Source organism: Emys orbicularis, chromosome 1 (assembly GCF_028017835.1).
Source record: "Emys orbicularis isolate rEmyOrb1 chromosome 1, rEmyOrb1.hap1, whole genome shotgun sequence".
Taxonomy (NCBI): Eukaryota; Metazoa; Chordata; order Testudines; family Emydidae; genus Emys; species Emys orbicularis.
The window spans coordinates 271,526,717-271,548,157 of NC_088683.1; the positions used below are offsets into that span (position 1 = coordinate 271,526,717).

At 41.2% G+C, this 21,441-nt stretch overlaps 1 protein-coding gene across 2 annotated transcripts in view; it reads right to left on the reverse strand.

The window, feature by feature from the left end:
• The window catches only part of CLDN10 (claudin 10), a 107,710-nt gene that overhangs the window by 30,123 nt on the left and 56,146 nt on the right, over positions 1 to 21,441 (reverse strand). The window contains exon 1 of one of the 2 annotated variants that reach the window (XM_065423619.1): positions 2,507 to 2,726. The exons of the other annotated variant lie outside the window; for it this stretch is intronic. Coding sequence (XP_065279691.1) covers positions 2,507 to 2,726 — 220 coding nt within the window. Of the gene's footprint in view, positions 1 to 2,506; positions 2,727 to 21,441 lie in introns of those variants that run through there. 2 annotated transcript variants of the gene reach the window in all.

Here is a 21,441-nt window from a genome sequence, read left to right on the forward strand (position 1 = left end):
TCTTTTGTTTTTTACGATGCAAATAGTTGTAATAAAACATAAATCTAAAGTGAGCACTGTACACCTTGTATTCTGTATTGTAATTTAAATCAATATATTTGAAAATGTAGAAAACATCCACAAATATTTAAATGAATGGTATTCTATTATTGTTTAACAGTGCGATTAATTTTTTAATTGTGCGATTAATCACGATTAATTTTTTAAATCACTTGACAGCCCTAGTAATTTTGAAAGATGACCATTTGAATGGCTGCAGCCTTTGAATATGATCCTCCAACTGACTCCAACGAGGAGGATCGCAGCACAAATGCCAAGCCCTATTGGAGTCAGTGAGCCATAGCCACACCTGATGTAATTTATCATGGCATCATTTAAATCAATGGAGACAAGACAAATTACAGTATCTGAGGATCTGGCCCACTGACTGTACGCAGGTGCCGTGGTCTGCTCGCATGGAACAAGTGGCAGGATTCGGGTGTGAACTCTTCTATTTGTCCATAAATGAGGAACAGCATAAGCAAGAGTAGTTCAAGGTGACCTACATTAACCTGGCACTGTATCTCTGATCAGCTCTAGAGGGACCTTTTATAGGAGAGATAAGTTAAAGGTTTTATATCTCATTATTAATCCACTATAGCCATTCAGCTCCCAACCATTTTTAACAGGCAGTTTCCACATCAGAAATATTATTGCCCTCTCTCACAGCCACATGACAAAAGGCGTGCTAATATACCAAATGCTGTAGATCCTAATTTGTTTTACAGAAATGATTATGCCTGTTTTAACACCTTCTGTCTGCTTAGGTATATATTTTGAATATCAGCAGGTTATTTCAGAGGTTATCTGTAGTGTTGGTGGGATACATTGTAGGACCATTGCACTGTGATAATAATCATGTCGTCAGAACTTCAGAAATTGCCTAAATTTCCTTCATCATTTTCAACCTTTCAAATAAAAAGTTGAGCAACGGTTAAATATAACAGGCAGTAGATTAAGCACTGAAACAAGTAACATAGCAACCAACATATTGTCTATACAGTTTACTCAAAATGGTGTAAAGGTTTTTTAAGAAAAATCCTTCCTGCCTAAAGAGTGTATATGATTCCTCTTAAATTACACAAAAGTAGATATTTGCAGCAATAAAATAATATTTAGCTTTAAGCACTGTATTAAAATTGAAAGTTCTGATTCTGTATTGACGATCCCTTCAAAACTAAGCAATGCATATTTGTGCCTACCTACCTGTTGCAAGCTTTTAAATTACTATATATCAATGAAGTAATTACATCTGAGTTAATAACCACTTAGTAAAAAGGAAAAGAACATTAATTACAGAAGAATTATATTCTTCCCCTCCAATCACTGCAAAAACATAAAGGAAAATATAGCAATAGCTTAAAAACAAATAAAAGAATAGAAATAATAGCTTCCATTCTTTTCTTATCAACTCCAGATGCACTGTTGAGCTTCCAAGTGGAAAATAAATAATTCTTGATAATAGGAGAAAGCAGGATGTAGAATTATATTAATGTAAACTGTATCTAGTGAAATATCTTTATGTAATTTAAAAAGTTGCCTGAGGAAAGTTATAAGTTCATCAAGTAATATTTAAAATTTGCATTTAAGGTCTGATTTTCAGCAAAATAATAATAGAAGGGAAACAATTCATACTGGGGGATATTTAAAAAATGTTCCAATGTGTGTATAAAACTTGCTTCCCTACTGCCCTGGGAAACAAGTGCATTCTTTATGGTTGATAAACAGGTATTTTTACATGCAGTGTTTGAAACCATATTTTATTCAACCGTAAATTGGCAAGGATTGTTTCTCTCTGTATAGGTATTATGTTGATGCATTGATTTGAAATACAGATATGCTGATATACCAAGCAAAAGAATGCTTCCTATGGCAGGTAAGTAAGACTTGTTGAAGGGCTAAAACCAGAGTTGAAGTGCACCAAACAGAAATTAAACTGCTGAGAATATTCGGAGAAATCCCTCCATTAACCATGGCTGCTACTGTCATCCCTCCAAACTCTCCCATTCAGAAGCTGAAGAGGCCAAAATATGATTTCTGAAAAGGTTTCTTCTGGTCTTTTTCATTGTTATAAAGAGCACTCTCCCGACCCCAGCAAACAAACCCTCATAATCTCTCCCAACAAATAATTAACCTCTTGCCTCCCGAGCTGTAGCAGATCACTAGAAAGGCTGGCTAGAGGATGGCACCCCAATGCCAGCTCTTCTCATCTGCAACCCCTCTAGGAGGCCTCGCCAGCTGTGTTGCAACAGGCCCGTTGCTCTGGGGATGTGTGTGTATATAGTGCTCCATCAATGAGCCTAGCCCTTTCTCGCTGGAGGCCAGCAGCTCAGGGGGGCTGCTTACTAGCCAGGGGGGCTCTGGGCGCCTACCCCAGCCCAGTGGCTGGCAGGCGGGCGGGCGGACAGACAGACAGACACAGAGAAGCAAAGAGGTATAAGAAGCCCCAGCAGGGGCTGGTGCAGACCGTCCAGTGCCAGCATGGAGGGGAAGTCCTTGCAGTTGGACACGCCGGTGGAGTCGGTCACGCAGGTCTTCCAGAGGTTGGCCCAGAAGGTGGCGGTGGTGATGACGGTGCCGTCGATGGAGGAGACCTTCCAGTAGTCAGTGGGCAGCGTGGAGGAGACCAGCACCCAGCCCGAGATGGCCAGCAGGAAGGCGATGATCTCCGCAGCCAGGCTGGCCATGGGGGATGCTGAGCGAGCGGAGCTCGGGGCGCCGGCGGCAGGAGGAGGCGGAGGGACGCGGTCCCGAAGCAGCAGGCGCCCGCTGGAGGAACTGCACAGAGCACCTGGCCCGGCAGCCGCCCCGCTTTTCAGCCGAATCAGCAGAGGGAGCTGCAGCCCCAGAGACCCCACCCCTGCAGCCCGCGGAGCATCCTCCCCCTGCCTGCGAAATCCTAGCCGGGGGGACTGACTGCAGCCCGTGGGGAGATTAGCCACTTCCTCCTGCGCGGTCGGGAGAGCCGGCGCCCCTTCCCTCCTCCAGCCCAGAGGCGCAGCTACTTTTCTCCCTCCCTCGTAGCCACTCGCACTAACTTTATTTCCAGAGCTCCCTTTCCCCTTAGCAGCCGCGGCTGTGATGTGTATATGTTGCTTTTAAATCACAAAGGGACCAGGCTGAGAGCCCGAACGCACCGGATCCCTGCCAGTGTTTGTAGCCAGACCCCCCCAAATGCTAATGTCTAAATAGAGGGCAGGTGTAGACGCTCTGATTTCACCAATAAAAACTGGACCATGACACCTCCCAGCATGACAGCACCGCAAAATCTCAGGTCTGGCAGCTGGAGCTGATGCAGCCCGTTGGAACCCACCAATCCCACTGCCTAAATGGAGAACAGAACACGTTTGGCCTATGTTTAAATCTGGGCCCTGCTGCACCCCAGTGCAACAGTGCTGCAAAAACTTGGATGTGACATCTGGATCCTGCCAAATCGTGGCCACAAACCCAGTAATTCCGCCAAACAACGTGCACCCAGCATATTCTGGGGTCAACACTCTACTTTGCCATCTATGTCCTAGAGGCTCTGGATATTTGTTGGCCACTTTACCCTCCATTTTTACCATCTAAAATTTAGTACATAAACAGCTTCTGCTAGTCCACCAAATAATCCAGATCCCAAAGCACCAGAATATTGTTGTATCAGGATGCATCATGGTCTGCGCCAGCTTCTGGGGCTTCTTATACCTTGTGCTCTCTGTCTGCCTGCCTGCCCACATAGGTTAGCCAGAGCTATGGTCTTCCCTTGATTAGTAAGGGGAAACACTAATGTGGTATTGAGCTGCTAGCCTAGAGATAGCGAGAAGTTGCTAGGATTGGTGACAGTGCAATGTATATACACTCATCTCTCCTATGGAGAGTAACTTGTTTACGGGATGTGTGTATATCTTATTCAGCAGTAGCTATTCCCCTCAGTTTTGGCTAGTCGACAAGGCTTTAGAGGAGGGGTTGCAGATCCATTGAAACATTCCTGTCTATCCAGCATTTCTAATCAAGACTTTGTAATGGTCTGCTGTAGTTTGGATAGGAAAAGTTTAATTGTTGGATGGAAATGATTAGAAGAGGGTGTTTGTTTATTTGTTTGGAGGGTTTTTGGGTGGGGGGAGGTAGAAGGGGTTTGTTCTTTATAATAATGAAAAAGACCAAGAGAAACACTTCCGGAAATCACATTTTGTCTTCTTTTTTGAATGTGAGAATTTTGGGGGATGTCACTAGCAGACATAGTAGATGGGGGGGATTTCCTAATATTTTTCAGCAGTTTAGTTTCTAGCTGGCCCACTTCAGCTTTGTTTGTAGCAGTAATGTTAATGGGAGGGGGCCATCGTGAAAGTGCCACCCCCAAGGTTTTTGCATTAGCTCAAAGTTGCGTTGGCTGTGGAATCACTGTTGAGCAGAGGTCCTGTACTAAGTCAGTGTGGCTGCTGCCGGAGCAGTCTGAAGTGACACTCCAAATAGGTGGTCACAATGCCACAGAAATCTGACCATCTGCCCCTCCGTACAGATGGAAGGGCAGTTGGATCAAACGGTGTTGTGACCTGGCATGTGGACACTCTGTTCCTGTACTGTACAGTAGAGCACAGGGGAATCCAAAGAGAATTTGGCTCCTGGTGGCACTGGCTCATGCATTGTGTGTGGTTAATAGAGACAGGAGACTCCCTGGCCAAAGGATACCTCGGGTGCCTGAAGGAGGGGGAAAGTCAAGTGGGGACCATGGTCCCTGCCAAGGGGAAGGAGGGGGAACCAGAATTTGCCCTCCCCACAAGAAATATCTGAATTGGTGCCAAAGGTTTTTTGCCCTTTGGCAAGCCTTATTTATCGGCTATGGGAAACAACAGCATTCCTATGCTCCATATAGCAACCTAATCTATATTTTAATTAAATGTATGGATATGTATTTCTACATATAATCATACACAACACACAGAGAAAAATCCTTGCCAGTGTACATTTGAATAAAATATGGTTTCAAACATTTCTCGTAAAAATATGTGTTTATCAACCATAATGAATGACTTGTTTTCCAGGGCAGTGCTAAAGCAACATGTATAAACTCATAGAAACATTTTTAAAATAGCCCCCAATTTTAATTGTTTCCCTTCTGTTACTGATTTTTCTGAAAATGAGAGCTTAGATGCCAGACATTTTAATATTGTTGCCTCAACTTTTTAATTATGTGTTGAACTTGTAACTTTCTACCTGAAACTTTTTTAATTAACAGAATGATATTCCACAAGATAGAGTTTGCATTAATATAATTCAACATCCTGGTTTCTTCTGTGGTCAATAGTTATTTATTTTCCCCATTTGAAAGCTCAACAATGCCTTTGGAATGAACATGAAAAGAACACAAGTTAATTTGTCTTTTCTCTTATTTGTTTTGAAACAATTGTTACATTATCTTTTATGTTTTTGCCAAACAGGCAGTGGGGGAAGGGGAAGAACAAGCCTTTACGTCTTTCTTTTATACTGAGTGTTCTTTTGCTTTTTACCAAGTGGTTATTAACATTAACGTAATTGCTTCATTGATATATAGCAGTTTAAAAAGCCTGCAACAGTTAGGTAGACAGACATGTTTCAGAAAGTCTCTGAGGGAGTATACTCTGTTGCCAGTTTCCCACTCTATTGATGGTCTAGCGGGATATTATCAAGATCTATGTCCACAGCTACTGATACAGTTCTTCCTGAATGCCCTTGCTCTGATTTTGCCCTTCCAGGTCACTGTGGTTCACAGATGACTTGCAGAGGATGAAAGGAGAGGGAAGAAGGTTATAATACCAGTGGACGAAGTCCCAGACTAAGTCTGATCTATATGACATAAATCATTTTAAAAAATCTTATTTGGAAGCTGTGCAGGAGAGGGTAAGTTTTGTCTCCATTGTAGTACTGCAGTGTTATGCACATTTGAATTGTTTTGGGTAGTGGATAGCTTGGTTAATCCAATCTACCCGCACTTGGAAACTGAATCGAGTCTTTTTTCTTGTTGTGAGGAATTTGCTGATTAATGTGTTGATAAAATTGTTGGTTGTTGATCTCACCAACACATTATTGGTATTGAGTCTCCTGATTTTGGGGGGTTGATCATTAAGAAGATGGTGATGAAGCAACTCTGGCAATATTACCAGTATTGAGATTTTCTTGTTGCTATTAAATCTGGATTTAGACTTGGGTATGGGACAAAAACTGCAGGCACTGTCAATGATCTCCCACTTAGAGATGAACATAATAGATCTGATTCTTCTGTATACTAAGGCCACATTACATCACTGTGGCAGAGTAAATAGGCCTCAAAGTGAGTATAAATGTAAATTAGCCATATTTTAAGGTCTGTTTTACACTGACAGTGAAATGAGAACCAGGCCCACAATGTCCATGGTGATTTTATTGGATCTGTCCCTTGTCTTTGATGTGGTTGATCATGAGGTGCTGATGACAATGCCATGGTCCTTAGTAGAAATAGATGGAACTGCTCTGAAGTAGCTTTGCTTCTTAATATCAGAGAGTGATTATTCATCCATCTCAAAGACTCTCTCATGCTGGGAACTGCAGGGTTCTGCTGTATTGCCCACCCATTTTTTCAATATGTATATTAGACCCTTAGGAAGGTTAGTAAAGAGATTGTGGGCTACAATGTCTGCACTAGGTGAATGTTACCCAGCTGTATTTCTCCTTACAGTTGATTCCTCAGGTGCACGGTAATGGATGACCAGGAGACTGGGTCCTGAATGAGGACCTGCTGGTTGAGGATCAGTCTGGATAAGGCTGAGATAACATTAGTAGGTTTGGGAAAGCAATGGAAGAATTGACTAGAATTATATCAGCATGGCAAAATGACTGTGCAGCCATTGATTGTGAATTAATTTCACAACTTAGTGGTCTTATTTGACCCAAAGCTACTACTGTGTGCCCTGGTACCAGCCATGAAGAACACATTTTTCCATCTTTGCTTGCTAAGTTGTGTAACTTTGTGGCAGGGACATGATCCACTCTTGCCTCTTTCAAGACAAGCAAACTATTCAGAGACCTTCTTCAAATCAAACACCCAGTTATTTATTTACAAAGTTCATTCCCGCCATCTTTATAGATCTTGCAGCAGCTTTAATAGTATCCTGGGGCTGTAAGGCGGAGACCTTCTGTGCCCCTAGCTCTACCAGACTACAGCTCTTTCACTTTCTTTCTCCCTTTTGTGCTTCATTCCTGTGCCTTTGTACCTTCTGAGTTAATGAGGTGATTAGCTTTTTACTCTTTTCAGCCTATTGCCAATTGATCAGTTTGGTACAGTTCCCATATTCAGGTGTGCACAGGGAAACTAATTGAAGTTGCAGTGATCAGAGTGCTGAATTGGTTGGTGTTGTCCAGCACTCTGTCATGACATCTTGTTTCAGATGTGGACCTGGTGACATTTTTCTATGTCTTTGTATCTTGAGATTAAACTACTGTGATGCACTCCACTTGTGGCTACAATTTAAGACCTTTCAGAAGCTGAAGCTAGTCCAGAATGTGGCAGGCCAATTATTAAAGGCAATTTGCATTCTTTGTTATAGGTACTTAATTTTTCCCCAGATCTTTGAAAGAAACAATTTCCCTCTGTTCTACTGAATATTCTGTTCCACAAGAAATTTCTTCTTCTGAAAATGTTTTGGAGATAATATTAAGAAGAACTTTATTATTTTTGTCTTTTTAAAAAATATAGATAGAGACAATGGGTGAGACTATCTCAATTACACTGGTGTAAATCCAGAGTAACATCAGGCCACTCCTTAACAGCAACCAGTTCTCCTTTGTGTTCCCCCGCTCCCCAAGCTGAGGAGGACGGGGGCAGTTGCAACAGGTATTCCTCCCCTTGGTGTTTGCATTTTTCATACAGTTCTTGGTTAATATAAATATTAAATGTTTCATGATACTATTCATCCTATTCTTTTAAGGGGTGATTCCTTTATACATTTATTTTTATCCCCTTACCACCTCTTCATTGCCTCTTCTCTGGGCTGCTAAAACTTCCTTGGCTGTGGTCTTTTTAAATCACAAATCTTCCAACTTCAATCTTTCCACATTGCACTGGCTCATCCCTTCCCTCCTGGTTGTTCCTAGGTAAAATGTGGAATGGATTGGAATCAATGGTCTACAATGCTGGAATTCTTTTCTCCTCTACATCTGCCTGTGTCATCCTTCCATCATGGTTCAGATGTTTGTTTCCTTATTAGTACTAATATTTATTGTGGGACTCTCTATTTATTGTATATAGGATGGGATTTTGGGGATTTATTCTGCTTCTACTCTTAGGCCTGGTTTGCATTGCAAAATTTTACTGGCATACATCCACCCTGAATTTTCAGTCCTGCCAACAAAACCCTGAATTCTTGCCAGTGAAAGTTAAACCAGTTCCCCAAGTGACATAAGGCCTCTAGCAGTGTGGACGCTGACGTACAAGCAGTCCTCCAGCAACAAGCTCACAATGCCATTGTGCCCATGCGAGTGACTGCTCTGGTTGAATTTTTGCTGCCAAGGGTTCACAATGACCCATGTCTCCCCCCCCAACTTAAAATCCCCAGAGTGTTTTGGCAATGTCTCTTTTCCTGCTAGCCCACCTTTGCGAGCACACAGGTACGGCTCCATGGAAAACTCCAGCTAAGCCTCGTGCTTCTGACTGGTCCAGAAACAAAGTGTTGAATGCCCTGGGCTTGTGGGAGGAGCAGTGCAGGCACAGCTGTGGAAATCCGGAATAAAGATGTTTATGCAGGTATTGCATAGAGGTTGCAGAAGCTGGGATATGACAGGGATGATTTCCGATGGTGGGCAAAGGTGAATGAGCTGCGGCAATCCTACCAAAAGACAAAGGAGGGCAACAAAAAATCGAGTGCTGTCTCCCAGAGCTTCTGCTATTATGTAGAGCTCTACGCCATACCGAGAGGGGATCCCACCATCTACCCTCTATGGGCAGGGGACATCTCATGACATCCAGAAGAAGGCACCCTTGAACTGCACACAAACGATAAACTCTTTGAAGAGGGGGATGTGGATGATACAGAGCTGATGGAGAGCGAAGACTTCCTCAAGACCCAGCTGAACTCCATTGAGGAAGGAGAAAGGAATTCAGATGGGTATAAGTCACTGGCCTCATTAATGAATGCCATTTGTTTTACTTTCTCCAGGGCCTCCCAAACTTCTGTTCCCCTCTCAAAATGGCAACTGACCAGGTGTGAACAGGGAACAAAGGAATTCTGCTTTAAAGTAGCTGGTTTATTTTAAGAGCATGCACTGGCCTTACTAGGCAAAACCGACAGAAAGAAAACAGGAAAAAGCAGCCAGAAACATTCACAAATACATAATGCTGGCAAATAATTTTGCTTTCAAAGTATATACTTTTGCAGGCAAGGTAACCAAATAAAATTCAATACATTGCAAACAGGCAATAATAATAATAATAATAATAATAATAATAATAATAATAATAATAATAATAATAAAGCTTTCAGCAATTGTAAGTTATGTGCAAACTAATACCTGAGCATTCAAATACATATGGAAACAGTGCTTGCCAATTAAATACACTAAAAATAGAAAATAGTAGTAACTGGGCATTCTGACTATATACTTTTTCAGAAAATGCACTGTAAACTTATAGTATCAGAGTGGTAGCCGTGTTAGTCTGAATCTGTAAAAAGCAACAGAGGGTCCTGTGGCACCTTTAAGACTAACAGAAGTATTGAAGCATAAGCTTTTGTGGGTGAATGCCCACTTCATCAGACGCAAGAGTCTGATGAAGTGGGCATTCACCCACGAAAGCTTATGCTCCAATACTTCTGTTAGTCTTAAAGGTGCCACAGGACCCTCTGTTGCTGTAAACTTATAGTGTGCAGATTTTCAAGTGTAAAGCACATTACACATGCTGTTCAAACTTGTGGTTTTCAAGTCCAAAACTCATCACTTGTATGTTGTGGTTAGATTCAGAAAAGAGATAGAAACAGTGTGTAGTTAGTTCAGCAGGATCTTGGCTTGGACAGATTCACAACTTTATTCAGCAGTCATAACCTTCTACTGCATATGGAGCCGCTGGTTTATTTTGGCCTCAACAGCTTTCTGGTCCTCTGGGACAATTTCACAGAACTTTTTGAGCAGGTTGTGTTTGATCTTTGCCCAGACATTCTTAGGCAGAGCAGCTTTCTTTCTGCCAACATGGTAGGACACCTTCCCATCCCACTCTGCAAAGGTGCTCTGGGGGGACCATTGCTGTGGAAAAGCCAGCAGCATATGGCTCCGGGTAACCGCAAAGCCTCTTGAACAGCTGCCTTCTCTGGGCCTTTGGTATCCTCATGAGTGATATATCCACCAGCATCACCATTGCCTGTAACAAGTTTATCAACTTGGTGGGGGGGGGGGGGAGGGATAACTCAGTGGTTTGAGCATTGGCCTACTAAACCCAGGGTTGATGAGTTCAATCCTGGAAGGGGCTACTTAGGGATCTGGGGCAAAAATCAGTACTTGGTCCTGCCTAGTGAAGGCAGGGGGCTGGACTCAATGACCTTTCAGGGTCCCTTCCAGTTCTATGAGATAGGTATATCTCCATATATTATTATTAATGTTTACTACACTGTCCCTAAAGTTCCCCAGGTCCTGCCCACTCCTCACATAGAGGGTTTGAAAAGTGATCCCATGTACTCACCATGCTGGGTATTGTTAAGTGGTATTGACTGGGGGCCTGTACATATTTTTTATGCAGCTTTATATGAGAAAAAATTTAGGGAGTTGCACTAATTATCTTGTGCTGCCTGCTAACCCCTTACATGTAACAGTGGCTCTCTGCCTGGTAGTTTTTCAGTGACCTCGGTTGGGGAATCCTTGAGGGCTGTCCCTTCTACACCCACTGAGAGACTCACCATGATAGGGAGGAAAGAGAAACAGACAAGAGAAGACACGTTCTCAGGACTGCTCAAGGCTGCTGAGACTGGAGCCCAGGAGACTGCTGGGACTGAATGCCGGAGAAAGGACAGGAAGACCTAGACCCAGACATCATGCAGTTCCTCAGATAACAAATTCAGACACTCCAAAGCATTAGGAGTAGAGCACCCACAGTGTACACTCCAGCAACCAATACACTGCATGGACAACAATTCCTTCTTCCTGGGGCCAATGCCACCCCCACACCTTTCTCCTCAAGGCACCAGCATTCCCTGAAGCAGTATGCCTTCGCTCAGCTCCAGCGGACAATAAGGAGAACTGTTGTGAATACACCTACTCTAATCTGTGATGTGCCCCTGAGCTGTTAGCATCTTGCACATTCTCTTTTAGTAGTTTATGTGTTGTTTATTGTTGCATAATAAAATTCTATTTTGTGAAAACCAAGATTTATTCTCTTTGTCTTACAATGCAGAGATGCAAACCCCACAAATCAATAGCTCCCTTAAGCAAAGAAATAATTCATGCACCAGCTAATTACTCCATATTGCAGTAAAACAAAGCATCACACTATCTGACTACAGCAAACTGGCCATCCACATCTGAAAATTCTGCAGGACTCCTGGTTGTCCCAGGTTTGCATCATGAGCTAATCCCACCACTCAGTGCTCATTTCATGAGCCCAGAACTGTCTACCCCCAATGTACAGCAATGCCTGCCACAGCTGGCCAGTTTCATTCACTGTCCATATCATCCATTCCTCCTCAGTATTCTCAGTTTCCTGCTGCATGGCCTTGGTAGTTGTTGCAGTTCCACAAATACAAAAGAATCATTTGCCATGTCTCTGAAACAGACCAGAGAGCTCTGCTGATCTGTTCAGCATCCATGTTTTTGATGGCAAGATGGTGGAGAGATTGAAAACCAGTGCAAAAAAAGAGTAGATTATGGGATGGAAAAGAGGGAATTGTAGGACTTTCCCACCACAGTGTTGGTAATCTTTGTCATTAGCTTATGGGCTGGATGGTGGTCTGGGGGACACTGGCATGCCTATACAGTGCTGCACATCTTCTGCCAAGACCACCTGGTGTTGTGTGGACACATTGCAGTGGCAAAAGCAATCAAACATGAATGCACTCTTCCAGAACAGCTATGTCAGTAGCAGTTTGCTGGCAGAAGTTTTGCTGGTAAAACTTTCTATTGTAGATAAGTTGTCAATGTTTTGAGGGCAAATTGCAATTGCTATGACAAATGATGGGCCGATTTTTTTAAAAGTTAGCTATATAGTTTGTGTCTGATTTCCACAAAAATTGCATTAGTACATTTCTGTAATTAGTCATTTACATATGTATTTATTCCATTTACGTACACAGTTGTAAAAACTGTCTATAGATTACACATATATTGCGTATGCAGTTGTGCAGTCTCCTTTTTAAATAATCAGGCACTGTTATTGATTTCTTGTTAAAGGTGTCAGACAATATCTGATTATTGTTATAGATTGCAAATGACTGAAACAGTTTGATAGTTTTGCATGATATACAAAAGTATATTATATTACTTTGCATGGAGGAGTACGTCAGAAACACATTTGTTGCCAAGTCTGAAGTACAGTATATTATTTAAACTTTTGCAGAGTAAAATCACAAGCAACCATTATTGACTCATAAATTAAATAGTAGATGATAGCATTATTTGTTCTTTAGCCAGTATAAACAGATTAGGGTCGTCATGCCTGTGTACCAGATAAGTTTTTCTTTTAGTTTTACGGTCTTTAGGCTGGGCCACTTCAAACCGTTTCCTGTGACATGGTTTTCAAGGTGCATGTGGAGCACCTGATCAAAGAAAACAGAAAACATTATTTGTGCAGTACTGGGGAGTAAGCCTCCTTGTATCCTGGAGTGTTACTGAAGAACTGAATATTGAAAAGAGAAATCAGAAATTCAGGAAATGAAACCTGACTCATTAGTGTAGCCAGCTGGTTAAGGTCAGAGTGAAAGTTCTACGGGATGTCTTGGAGCTGGAGATTCCACCCTTAACAGTCCAGGAGCTTGGGTTAGAGACTGTGCTGTGTATGCAGAAATTCTATTCTGCTATGCAGGTTTTCCAGTGGAAGCTATTCTGTAAAGTGAAAACATCCCCCCTTCCCCAAATGAAGGAAGATGTAAGCAGAGCTTTCTAAAGGAGTCTTGTAAAATTTGTGACTTTCCTATTTTAATCTTTGCTGTGCGGCTTGGAAAAGATCCTTCATAGTGGGAGCAAACTGAAATATAGCCCAGTATTTTAACCATCAGTTAACAATCAACAACTCTTGTTTTTATAGGGCCACTTCATTTGGTTTTTTAGACTATCAGAAGATAAATTATCCGAAAACATATGTTAAAGTAGACATTCTTATTTTATAAACTATTAGGACAAGAATGATTACAAGTTACATTGTCCGTATATTACATAACAAAGATTAAACTTCACAGAAAATGATAACATAAAAGATTTAAAAACAGTTACAAATGAGATTTCATAAAAGTTGCTAAATTTCCCTCCATCCCATTTTGCGTGCTGTACAGTCTATTTTGAAGTGAAAGACTTCAGTCCTTTTCACTGGGATTAATGCATTAATTTTTTTTTACAGCTTGCTTTATTTGGTTCAAAAGAGCATGGGTTTCTCCCTGAAAGTTTTAAATACAATGCTTTTAAAAATAGATAACCTGTTCAACAAACTGAACAGGAAATCTGCAGAAATATATCTCTTGCTTTATGTGATCTGCATTCCACCTGGCAAACAACACAAGTATAGTTTTCAGTGCTTCAGAAGTTTTCTGAGCATAAAATTTGGTCTTGCTACACACAAGCAGATCACAACCTATAAGCCCCAATGAAATATTTTATCTATTAACTGACCTATTTATAAAATACATCGTATCTAATATGGGCTAGAATGCATGTACAAAATGCCTCATACAAGAAAATAGGGTATATCACTCCCGCAAGAAAACAATTGCCCATATGGAGTAATCACCCTCCAGAAACATGAGATGATCCTTACAATGTGTCCTAAAGGTCAACTGATTTTGATGCTGATCAATGGGGTAATTGAATTCCAGAGTTGAGGAGCTTCTCCTGAAAATACCCTGCCACCAACCCCAGGCCTGTTGTTTCATATGCAATTACTAACTAGTTCCCATGGCAGCACATAGATAAATGGGCAGGGCTAGCAATCTGGTATCTTTCTGAGCACTACATTAACTTTAAAAACAGAAATGACTTTGAAATAGAAACGACTTACAAGATAATAACTGGTAAATGTCACTGGAGGCACAACTCAGAGGCAGAGAATTCAGAGTGTCTTTGCTAAGAACCAAGTTTCTGCAAATAACTCCTCTTATAAATAACTCCTGTATGGAGCAGTAGAGTAAAATAACTGGGGTTGCATCAGTTACAAGTATTCATCCTTACAAATATCCCCCAATACAGTAAATTTGAGGGCAAAGTCTGAATTTAGATCTGGTTTGCTCATTGTTATGCCTTGTAACATAGTTTAAAAAGGGACATGACTGTAGGAACAATTTCTTTGGTAGGTAGCCATTCTAATTTCCAAGCTGCATGTTATAAACTTTTTGCATTTCTATTTTAAGACTGAACACACTTTGCACTAATGATAACAACAGTAAAATCTTGTTTTGCAAAACACTGGACGTGATTGCATATAGGAAAAGATAATCCCAGTTTTCAAACTATTTCACCTATATATAAAATGTTTCTATTTATAGCTGATTTTATGCCAATTCATAATTGTTTTAAAAGGAGCATTTTGTTTTCTAACATGGAGCTATTCCTTGTTTCTTTGTGATCAACCATTTTTGACAGTATTTTTTGATATGTGAAAAAAATGAAAGGAGGCAGGAACATAAAGGCCTTTTATCCAGCAAAGGAGCTGTTTCTGAATGTCTCAGGTGAGCAACAAAGTGTATCAAAAGGATGGCCTTCTTTCAGCCATGAATGCGTGGAGGTGGAATGTGCAGGTGGCTGCTCCAGAGGAGGCTTCACACCTTCTGTCTCTGCCTCCACAGGAATCCTGCTGGGGTAGGCTGCCTGGGAAAGAGATTGACTCAGTACTTTTCCTGATTGGCCTGGCCCTGACTCTTCCTCGGTTGTCCCCTCCACTGTCAGTGCTGAGGCGGGGGAGACAGGGGCTCATGGCACTGTTCCCCTTCTCCAGGTGGATTTAATGCTATTGAGTCCTACAGTCTGGATTGCGGCAGTGGGACAGGGGAAACCTAGAAGGTTAATTGAGTGTAATATATTTAAGAAGTAAATGTTCCTAGTGTCAATGGAGAATTAATAAGAGATCTGGAGAGTCAAGCATGAGAAGCATAGCTTTACCTGAGGTTGCTAGTTACCGTACCCTTAGGAGTCCTGAACCCAGGAACCTTTCTAAGAATATAAGGCTATTCAACTAATCTCCACTGAACTGATTATACTGTAGATGTTCTTCACTAGAGATCTAATCAATATATTAGTTTTCTAAAGGAAACAGAGCACCATTAGAAAATAATGAGAGATTTGTATGACATTGCAAGAACAATCACTAAATGCTGGTTCAAGCTAGTTGAAAGCTGCACAGATTTATAACCTGTTGCTTTGTTTCTTTGAAGAACAGGAAAAGGCTGTTGATTAAACAAAATCAAATACACCTCTACCCCGATATAATGCGACCTGATATAACACAAATTCGGATATAACGCGGTAAAGCAGTGCTATGCGGGGGGGGGGAGAAGGGGGCTGCACACTCCGGCGGATCAAAGCAAGTTTGATATAACGCGGTTTCACCTATAACGTGCTAAGATTTTTTGGCTCCCGAGGACAGCGTTATATCGGGGTAGAGGTATATCAGTTTATTAGCCTACAAAACTATTTCTAAAAGGCACCTTCAAGTAATTACTGTTTTTCCTATGAATCCCCTCCCCCACCCCTTTTGGCTGGTTTCTATATATTTGACCAAACTCTGGAGGATGCTACCATAGAAAGTTCCAGAACAACTAGGAAATTAAAAATAAATCTAAGTGCAGTCAGTGTAAAAAATTATAATGAAACATATGTAATCAAATAGCTTCCCAATGGAGTGCAAAGATAGGACCAAATTCTGAAGTTGTTACTGAAGGATCGATCGTAGTTTTTTAGACCTTGCCCTGTGTGGTCAGGCATGGCTGGCCATTAGGGGCTAAGTTGGTTAAGTTTCACCACTAGCGTCACAAGCGTGTAGAGTGGCTGATGTACGGCAGGGTGCAGTACCACTTGCTGCCACTGGGAGCTCCTGGTAGGGCTATGCTTCCTTCAGGCCCTGGAGGCTGTAATATAACTGGCTACCTCAAGAGTGCTTCTGGCCTGTGTGTTTGTGGTGGGGGCGGGGCAGAGTAGGAGGCTTCTGAGTGAAGTAGTGGGTGGAGGCTCAGGTAGGAGTGGGAAAGACTCTGAGCTTGGAGAGTTGGGTCTGTATGGTGGGGGGTGGTTCTGAGCCTAGGGATGTTGGGTGAGATAGGGTTCAGAGCTGAAGGGGTTGGATGCAAGCTGTAGAGAGGAGGGTTCTCAGCCTTGTGAGATAGATAGTGGGAGTTTCTGAGCAACTGTGGCTTGAGTTCGAGGGAGCCACGGTGGTTTGGGGTGGTTTTGAGTTGGGAGGGAGATGGCTTGGGTTGAGCTCAAGGGAGGATGGTGTCAATTAGTGAATAAGGTTGTGGGTTAATTGGTGGGGTGTGTGGTGAGGGGATGTTAGGGCAGAGGCTAGATTGACAAGGAAGAGGTAAGAAATAGGAGGGACTGGTGAAGGGATGGCAGAGATTAATATTGTTTTCTCACAACCTGCCCTTTACTATGTGTCCAGTTTTTCATTCTGAAAAGGGGAGGGGGTAGTACCTCCCATATGCCCAACAAAGTGACCTCCCACCCACCACCCTCACAACCACAATGTCCCCATTTTTCACTTTGAAAAGGATCTATCAGGGGAGGCAGGGATGATACCTTCAGCCCCACTGCTTATGTTGGGCACCAGCTGCCACTGTTAATGGTATAGAACATGATCCTTCCAGCTCATTAAAAACAAAAACCTTGAGAAGCGTGACTTAATCTGAATTTGCTCTGGCTGGGCTCAAAATAGATACGGTGACTGACGCCGGCAGACCAGGTGCCAGCTTATGCCAAGGTCCCCATGTCTCAACTGAACACTGACAAATACACAGCTGGAATTAGTCTGGCTCACTTGTGTGTTAAAATGGGTATTAGAATGACAAGAATGTGTTTAGACTTTATTGAAGGTTTGTGAGTTGCTGCATGCCTTAATCTCACTTATAACATCTGTATCCCTTATTGTAAAAAAATATTTGAACAGTTGTATTATGAGCCTCTGTGTCTGTGTAAATCACCAGACAGGAAAGAGACATTAACTAGTGTGAAGTGCTGATCTCCAACAGAAGGTGTTACCGTCCTGCCCAACAGGAAAGGTCCACTGACACCGGACGGACTATTATGGGATGATAAAGAGGACAAAAGATGTTGGTTGTTTTTCCCTCCCCGCGCCATAAGGATGAATCATGCAAGGGGATTCCTCCCATCAACTGAATTTGATAATCAGAGCACAAGGGAAGACGGGGATAAAAACCCCTAACAAGAAAGAACTGTATCTCTATGCTGCTTGGACTCTGATGGACAAGGTTTACTAGGCATCAGTGTCTTAGCCTATGTTAGTCCTAAAGGACAATAAAACTTGCTTACTATAGAAGCGTCTATTACTTTTTGAAACTTAAGCTTGTAACTCATTTGTGCATATATGTTTGGCTGCTTTAACCTTGTAAATAACTCTCTAATTTCCTTTTGCTATTTTATAAATCTTTATATAGTTTATTATATGACTGGCTACAGGCATTGTCTTTGGTGTGAGATCTAAGGTGCAATTAACCTGGGGTAAGTGACTGGTCCTTTGGAACTGGGAGTAACCTGAATAATGTTGTGATCCTTGGTGTAAGGGACCATCTATCACAAAAGTATGCTCAGCTGGGTGGCAAAATAGAGCAGAGTACCCAAGGGGACTGTCAGTAACTCCATGTTTAGGCCTGAGGAGTTTACACTTGATAATTGGTTGGTGAAATCTACATACAGAACTCACAACCAATTTGGGGTTTGTGCCCTGGTTCCTAACAGTCTGCCCTGAGGTTGGTACTCATGCTCTTGAGTACAGTGACAAAGGAGAGTTAACATTTGACTTAGAACTACATGCTCAGCTTGGAAACAAGAGAGAATATGGAAATTATGCAAAACAATTGTTTAAAAGGTCTGCATTGGACTCACACATTTAAACATGTGGCAAACTAAGGTTCATTTGAAAATTAGTGTACGTTTGACCCTTCAGCAGTAATACTTCCTTTGATCCTTGTGTTTGGTGCCTAGATTTTACAGTGATGGGCATATTAGAAATATAAACAGTAGAGGGAGTAGGTGTACATATGTGACAATGTGGAGAATCTGTCTGTACAACTTATGAATTCTGGGTGATGTTTATGAAGTCGTTTTAATGAAATGCTGTATTTGTGAATGTTCAAACTTCATGACATAGGCCTATATTTAAGAGAAGCCTTGAAATGGAACACACAAAGATAGGGAAAGTTCCACTTCAGAATCTTTATCCAAACTTCTTGAGTATGCCCCTCTATAATTGTAATTTAAATCATTAACACTTTGTGGCGTATGTTGGTTTTCATTAGGGCTCTGATCCAGCAAGGACACCCACACATGCTTAATTTACATATTGTGAGTAATCCAATTGACCTTTACTTAAAAAGTTACAATTTCAGTATGGTTTTCATGTACTGCTTATAATGTTCCTCCATTATTACAGTAGTTTCATTTTGCTTTTGTCCATGAGAAAGAGAAACAGTTTTGCCAATGACCATATGTTTTCAGAATCATGCTGTATTTTTTTCTCTTTTCTTTCTGATTCCTGATTATTCACATTTCATTCCCCAGATGAAAATTGTTTTGAATGAGGATTATCACTCTGGAATCAGTTCTGGCTTCCTAATTGAATTTAACTCTGAATTTAGGTGAGATTGACTAACCCTCATTTTAAGAGGGTTTTGCATTAAATCCAATTAAAACTTAAAATATTTTCCATGAATCACATAAAGGGAGATTCTCAAATAGATTTGGCTCAATTTCAGTTTTTTAAAAATGGAAGGGAAAGTTTTACAAAACCTAATGTACATTTTCTTTTTTTTTATCATAACAGTCTTTCGTTTGAATTTAAACCTTTCCATGCAGTTTTTGCAGCGAGCATTATTGTAGCATTGTGTAGGAGAATGAGAAAGTAAAATAATCATTCTTCTCAACAATAGAAATTTCTTCATATCCTTTTTAGTTGGGCCATCATATGTGTCACATGGAAGTAGCATCAGAAATTATCCTGGCAATATATTAATGTATTTCAGGAGTCCCATGGTGAACCAGCAATGTGGTCTATAGATTAAACAATAACAATAAGACAAAAAAATGCCGACAGCTATTTGAGATACCACTGTTTCCACTATGCTTGCCATAGTGATTGTCTTTGGTGTCTGACAGCACTGTATGGTAACTGTTGGTAAAAATGATTTTCATGATGACCAGTGTAATTACTAGCTAGATATTGAAATATTACTTTTGTGCCCACAAGTAATGGTGGCTGCTAAAGTGGAGCTTGGATTGAAGGCTCTTTTAAAAAGGATGTACAGCGCAGCAAAGTATTTATGCTGTACCATGGAGAGTGTTTATTTTTTAATGTATATATGGGGAAAATGTGGTACACTAGTACTTTATTCCATCACTTTCGTCAGGCTCCCACTGAAGTCAATGGAAAGACTCTGTTACAGATGGCCTCTTTAAGACAGAATGGGTTCAGTTCACCTGTGACTAGTTAGTTGCCTCCTGATGGGGCCAGATTGAGGCCATCTGGCCCCTATTAAGATCCAGTAGGAAGGAAATGGTGAGAGTTGTTTTTAGAGCGCTGCATGAGACCTGTGACTGCAGTACTTGGGAGATGGTGAAAGAGAGAACTGATGAGAGCTGTTGGAGGGAATTGGCCAGACTAGGGAACCCTGCTGAGTAGAAGGCTCATACAGAGGTTTCTAGGTGAAGGAGGAGAACAATTGGTGCAGTCTGAGCCCAGGAAAAAGAGGGTTGATTCTGGAACATGGTTTCTCTGAGAAGTAGCCCAGCAGGGGTAGGATTTGCAGGCACAGAGGACATGGGGGGTGGAACACTGTGAGAGCCTGCTTGCAGAAGCCCTGTGAGGAGGGCTGTGGAAGAAGAGTTGCAAGAAACTGCAGTTTACAATGTGTTGTTTATATTGCTACTTTGATAGCTTCTGCAACAGCTCCATTTTAAAAAATATTGAGTAATAGGCCACTAATAAGAGGTATTTCTCCCCATTTGTTTCTAATTGACCTTTGGTCAATGAGGTATTTCATGTGATTTCAGTGAGTCTCTTGTATTCTTTCCAATGTTTATTGCAGAATTTAGATTTGAATTGCTTCTCTGTAATGGTAGCATTTGTGCCAGGCTAGAATAGGACTTCTTAATGTTAATACATACATCTTAATGTTCTCACACTTCTTAACACCTAGATGGATACTATGGATTATGTTTTGCATTTCTGACTTCATGCTGTGACCTAATGTTCTGTGTACAGAACCCATCATATGTAGTGGGTGTGTGGGTTTTGTTTTTATCACTGTCATCCCAATTTCCTTTTATGCTTAGAGGTGTCTGAGCTTTTTCTGTCAGCCACCTAAAATTAATCTTTTATGTTCTTCTAAGGTTAGGCCATTTTGTGTTTCTTATTTGAAGTTGTCAGAGTTTGTTTCAGAAATGGTCATAGTGTTGTCAACTCTTGGGATTTTATTGTGAATCTTATGATAGCTAGTGTTTTTCTTAAAGCCTCAGTTCCTGGAGTCATGTTATTGCATGATAATCTTTCTCTTCCTTCCTTCTAAGTTTCTAGCCCAGAAGGTTGTGGGGAAAAAACTTAATGTGACCAAGTTTTATCCTAAAGAGTAAAAAAACCAGAAGGCAAATAAAAAGAACCCAAAATATATTATTTTTGAAATCTTGTGATTCTTTTTTTTGCCAGACCCTTGATTTTTGAGCACATGAGATTGACAATATTGTGGGAACTACCTGAGTCATATTAACTTCAAATTAATCTTTCTGCAAGTCCTTGCTTTCACTGTGTACTGGTGCTCTTGAAATCGCATTTGCTATAAGAAGCTCCTTAGCAGGCCTTCATTTCATACTTGATTTATAATTTTCCAATTTTATTATCATCTTATGAAGTGTAGATTGTGGTTTTTAACAGTGATTTCTGTTTTAACAGGGCTTCCAGTGATTGATGGTCTACCTTGTTTGATTTCTGCCCATAAACCTATTAATTAAACCATTCACTTTCAAAACTAATTACCAGCATTTCTTTATACATCTGTGTATGGT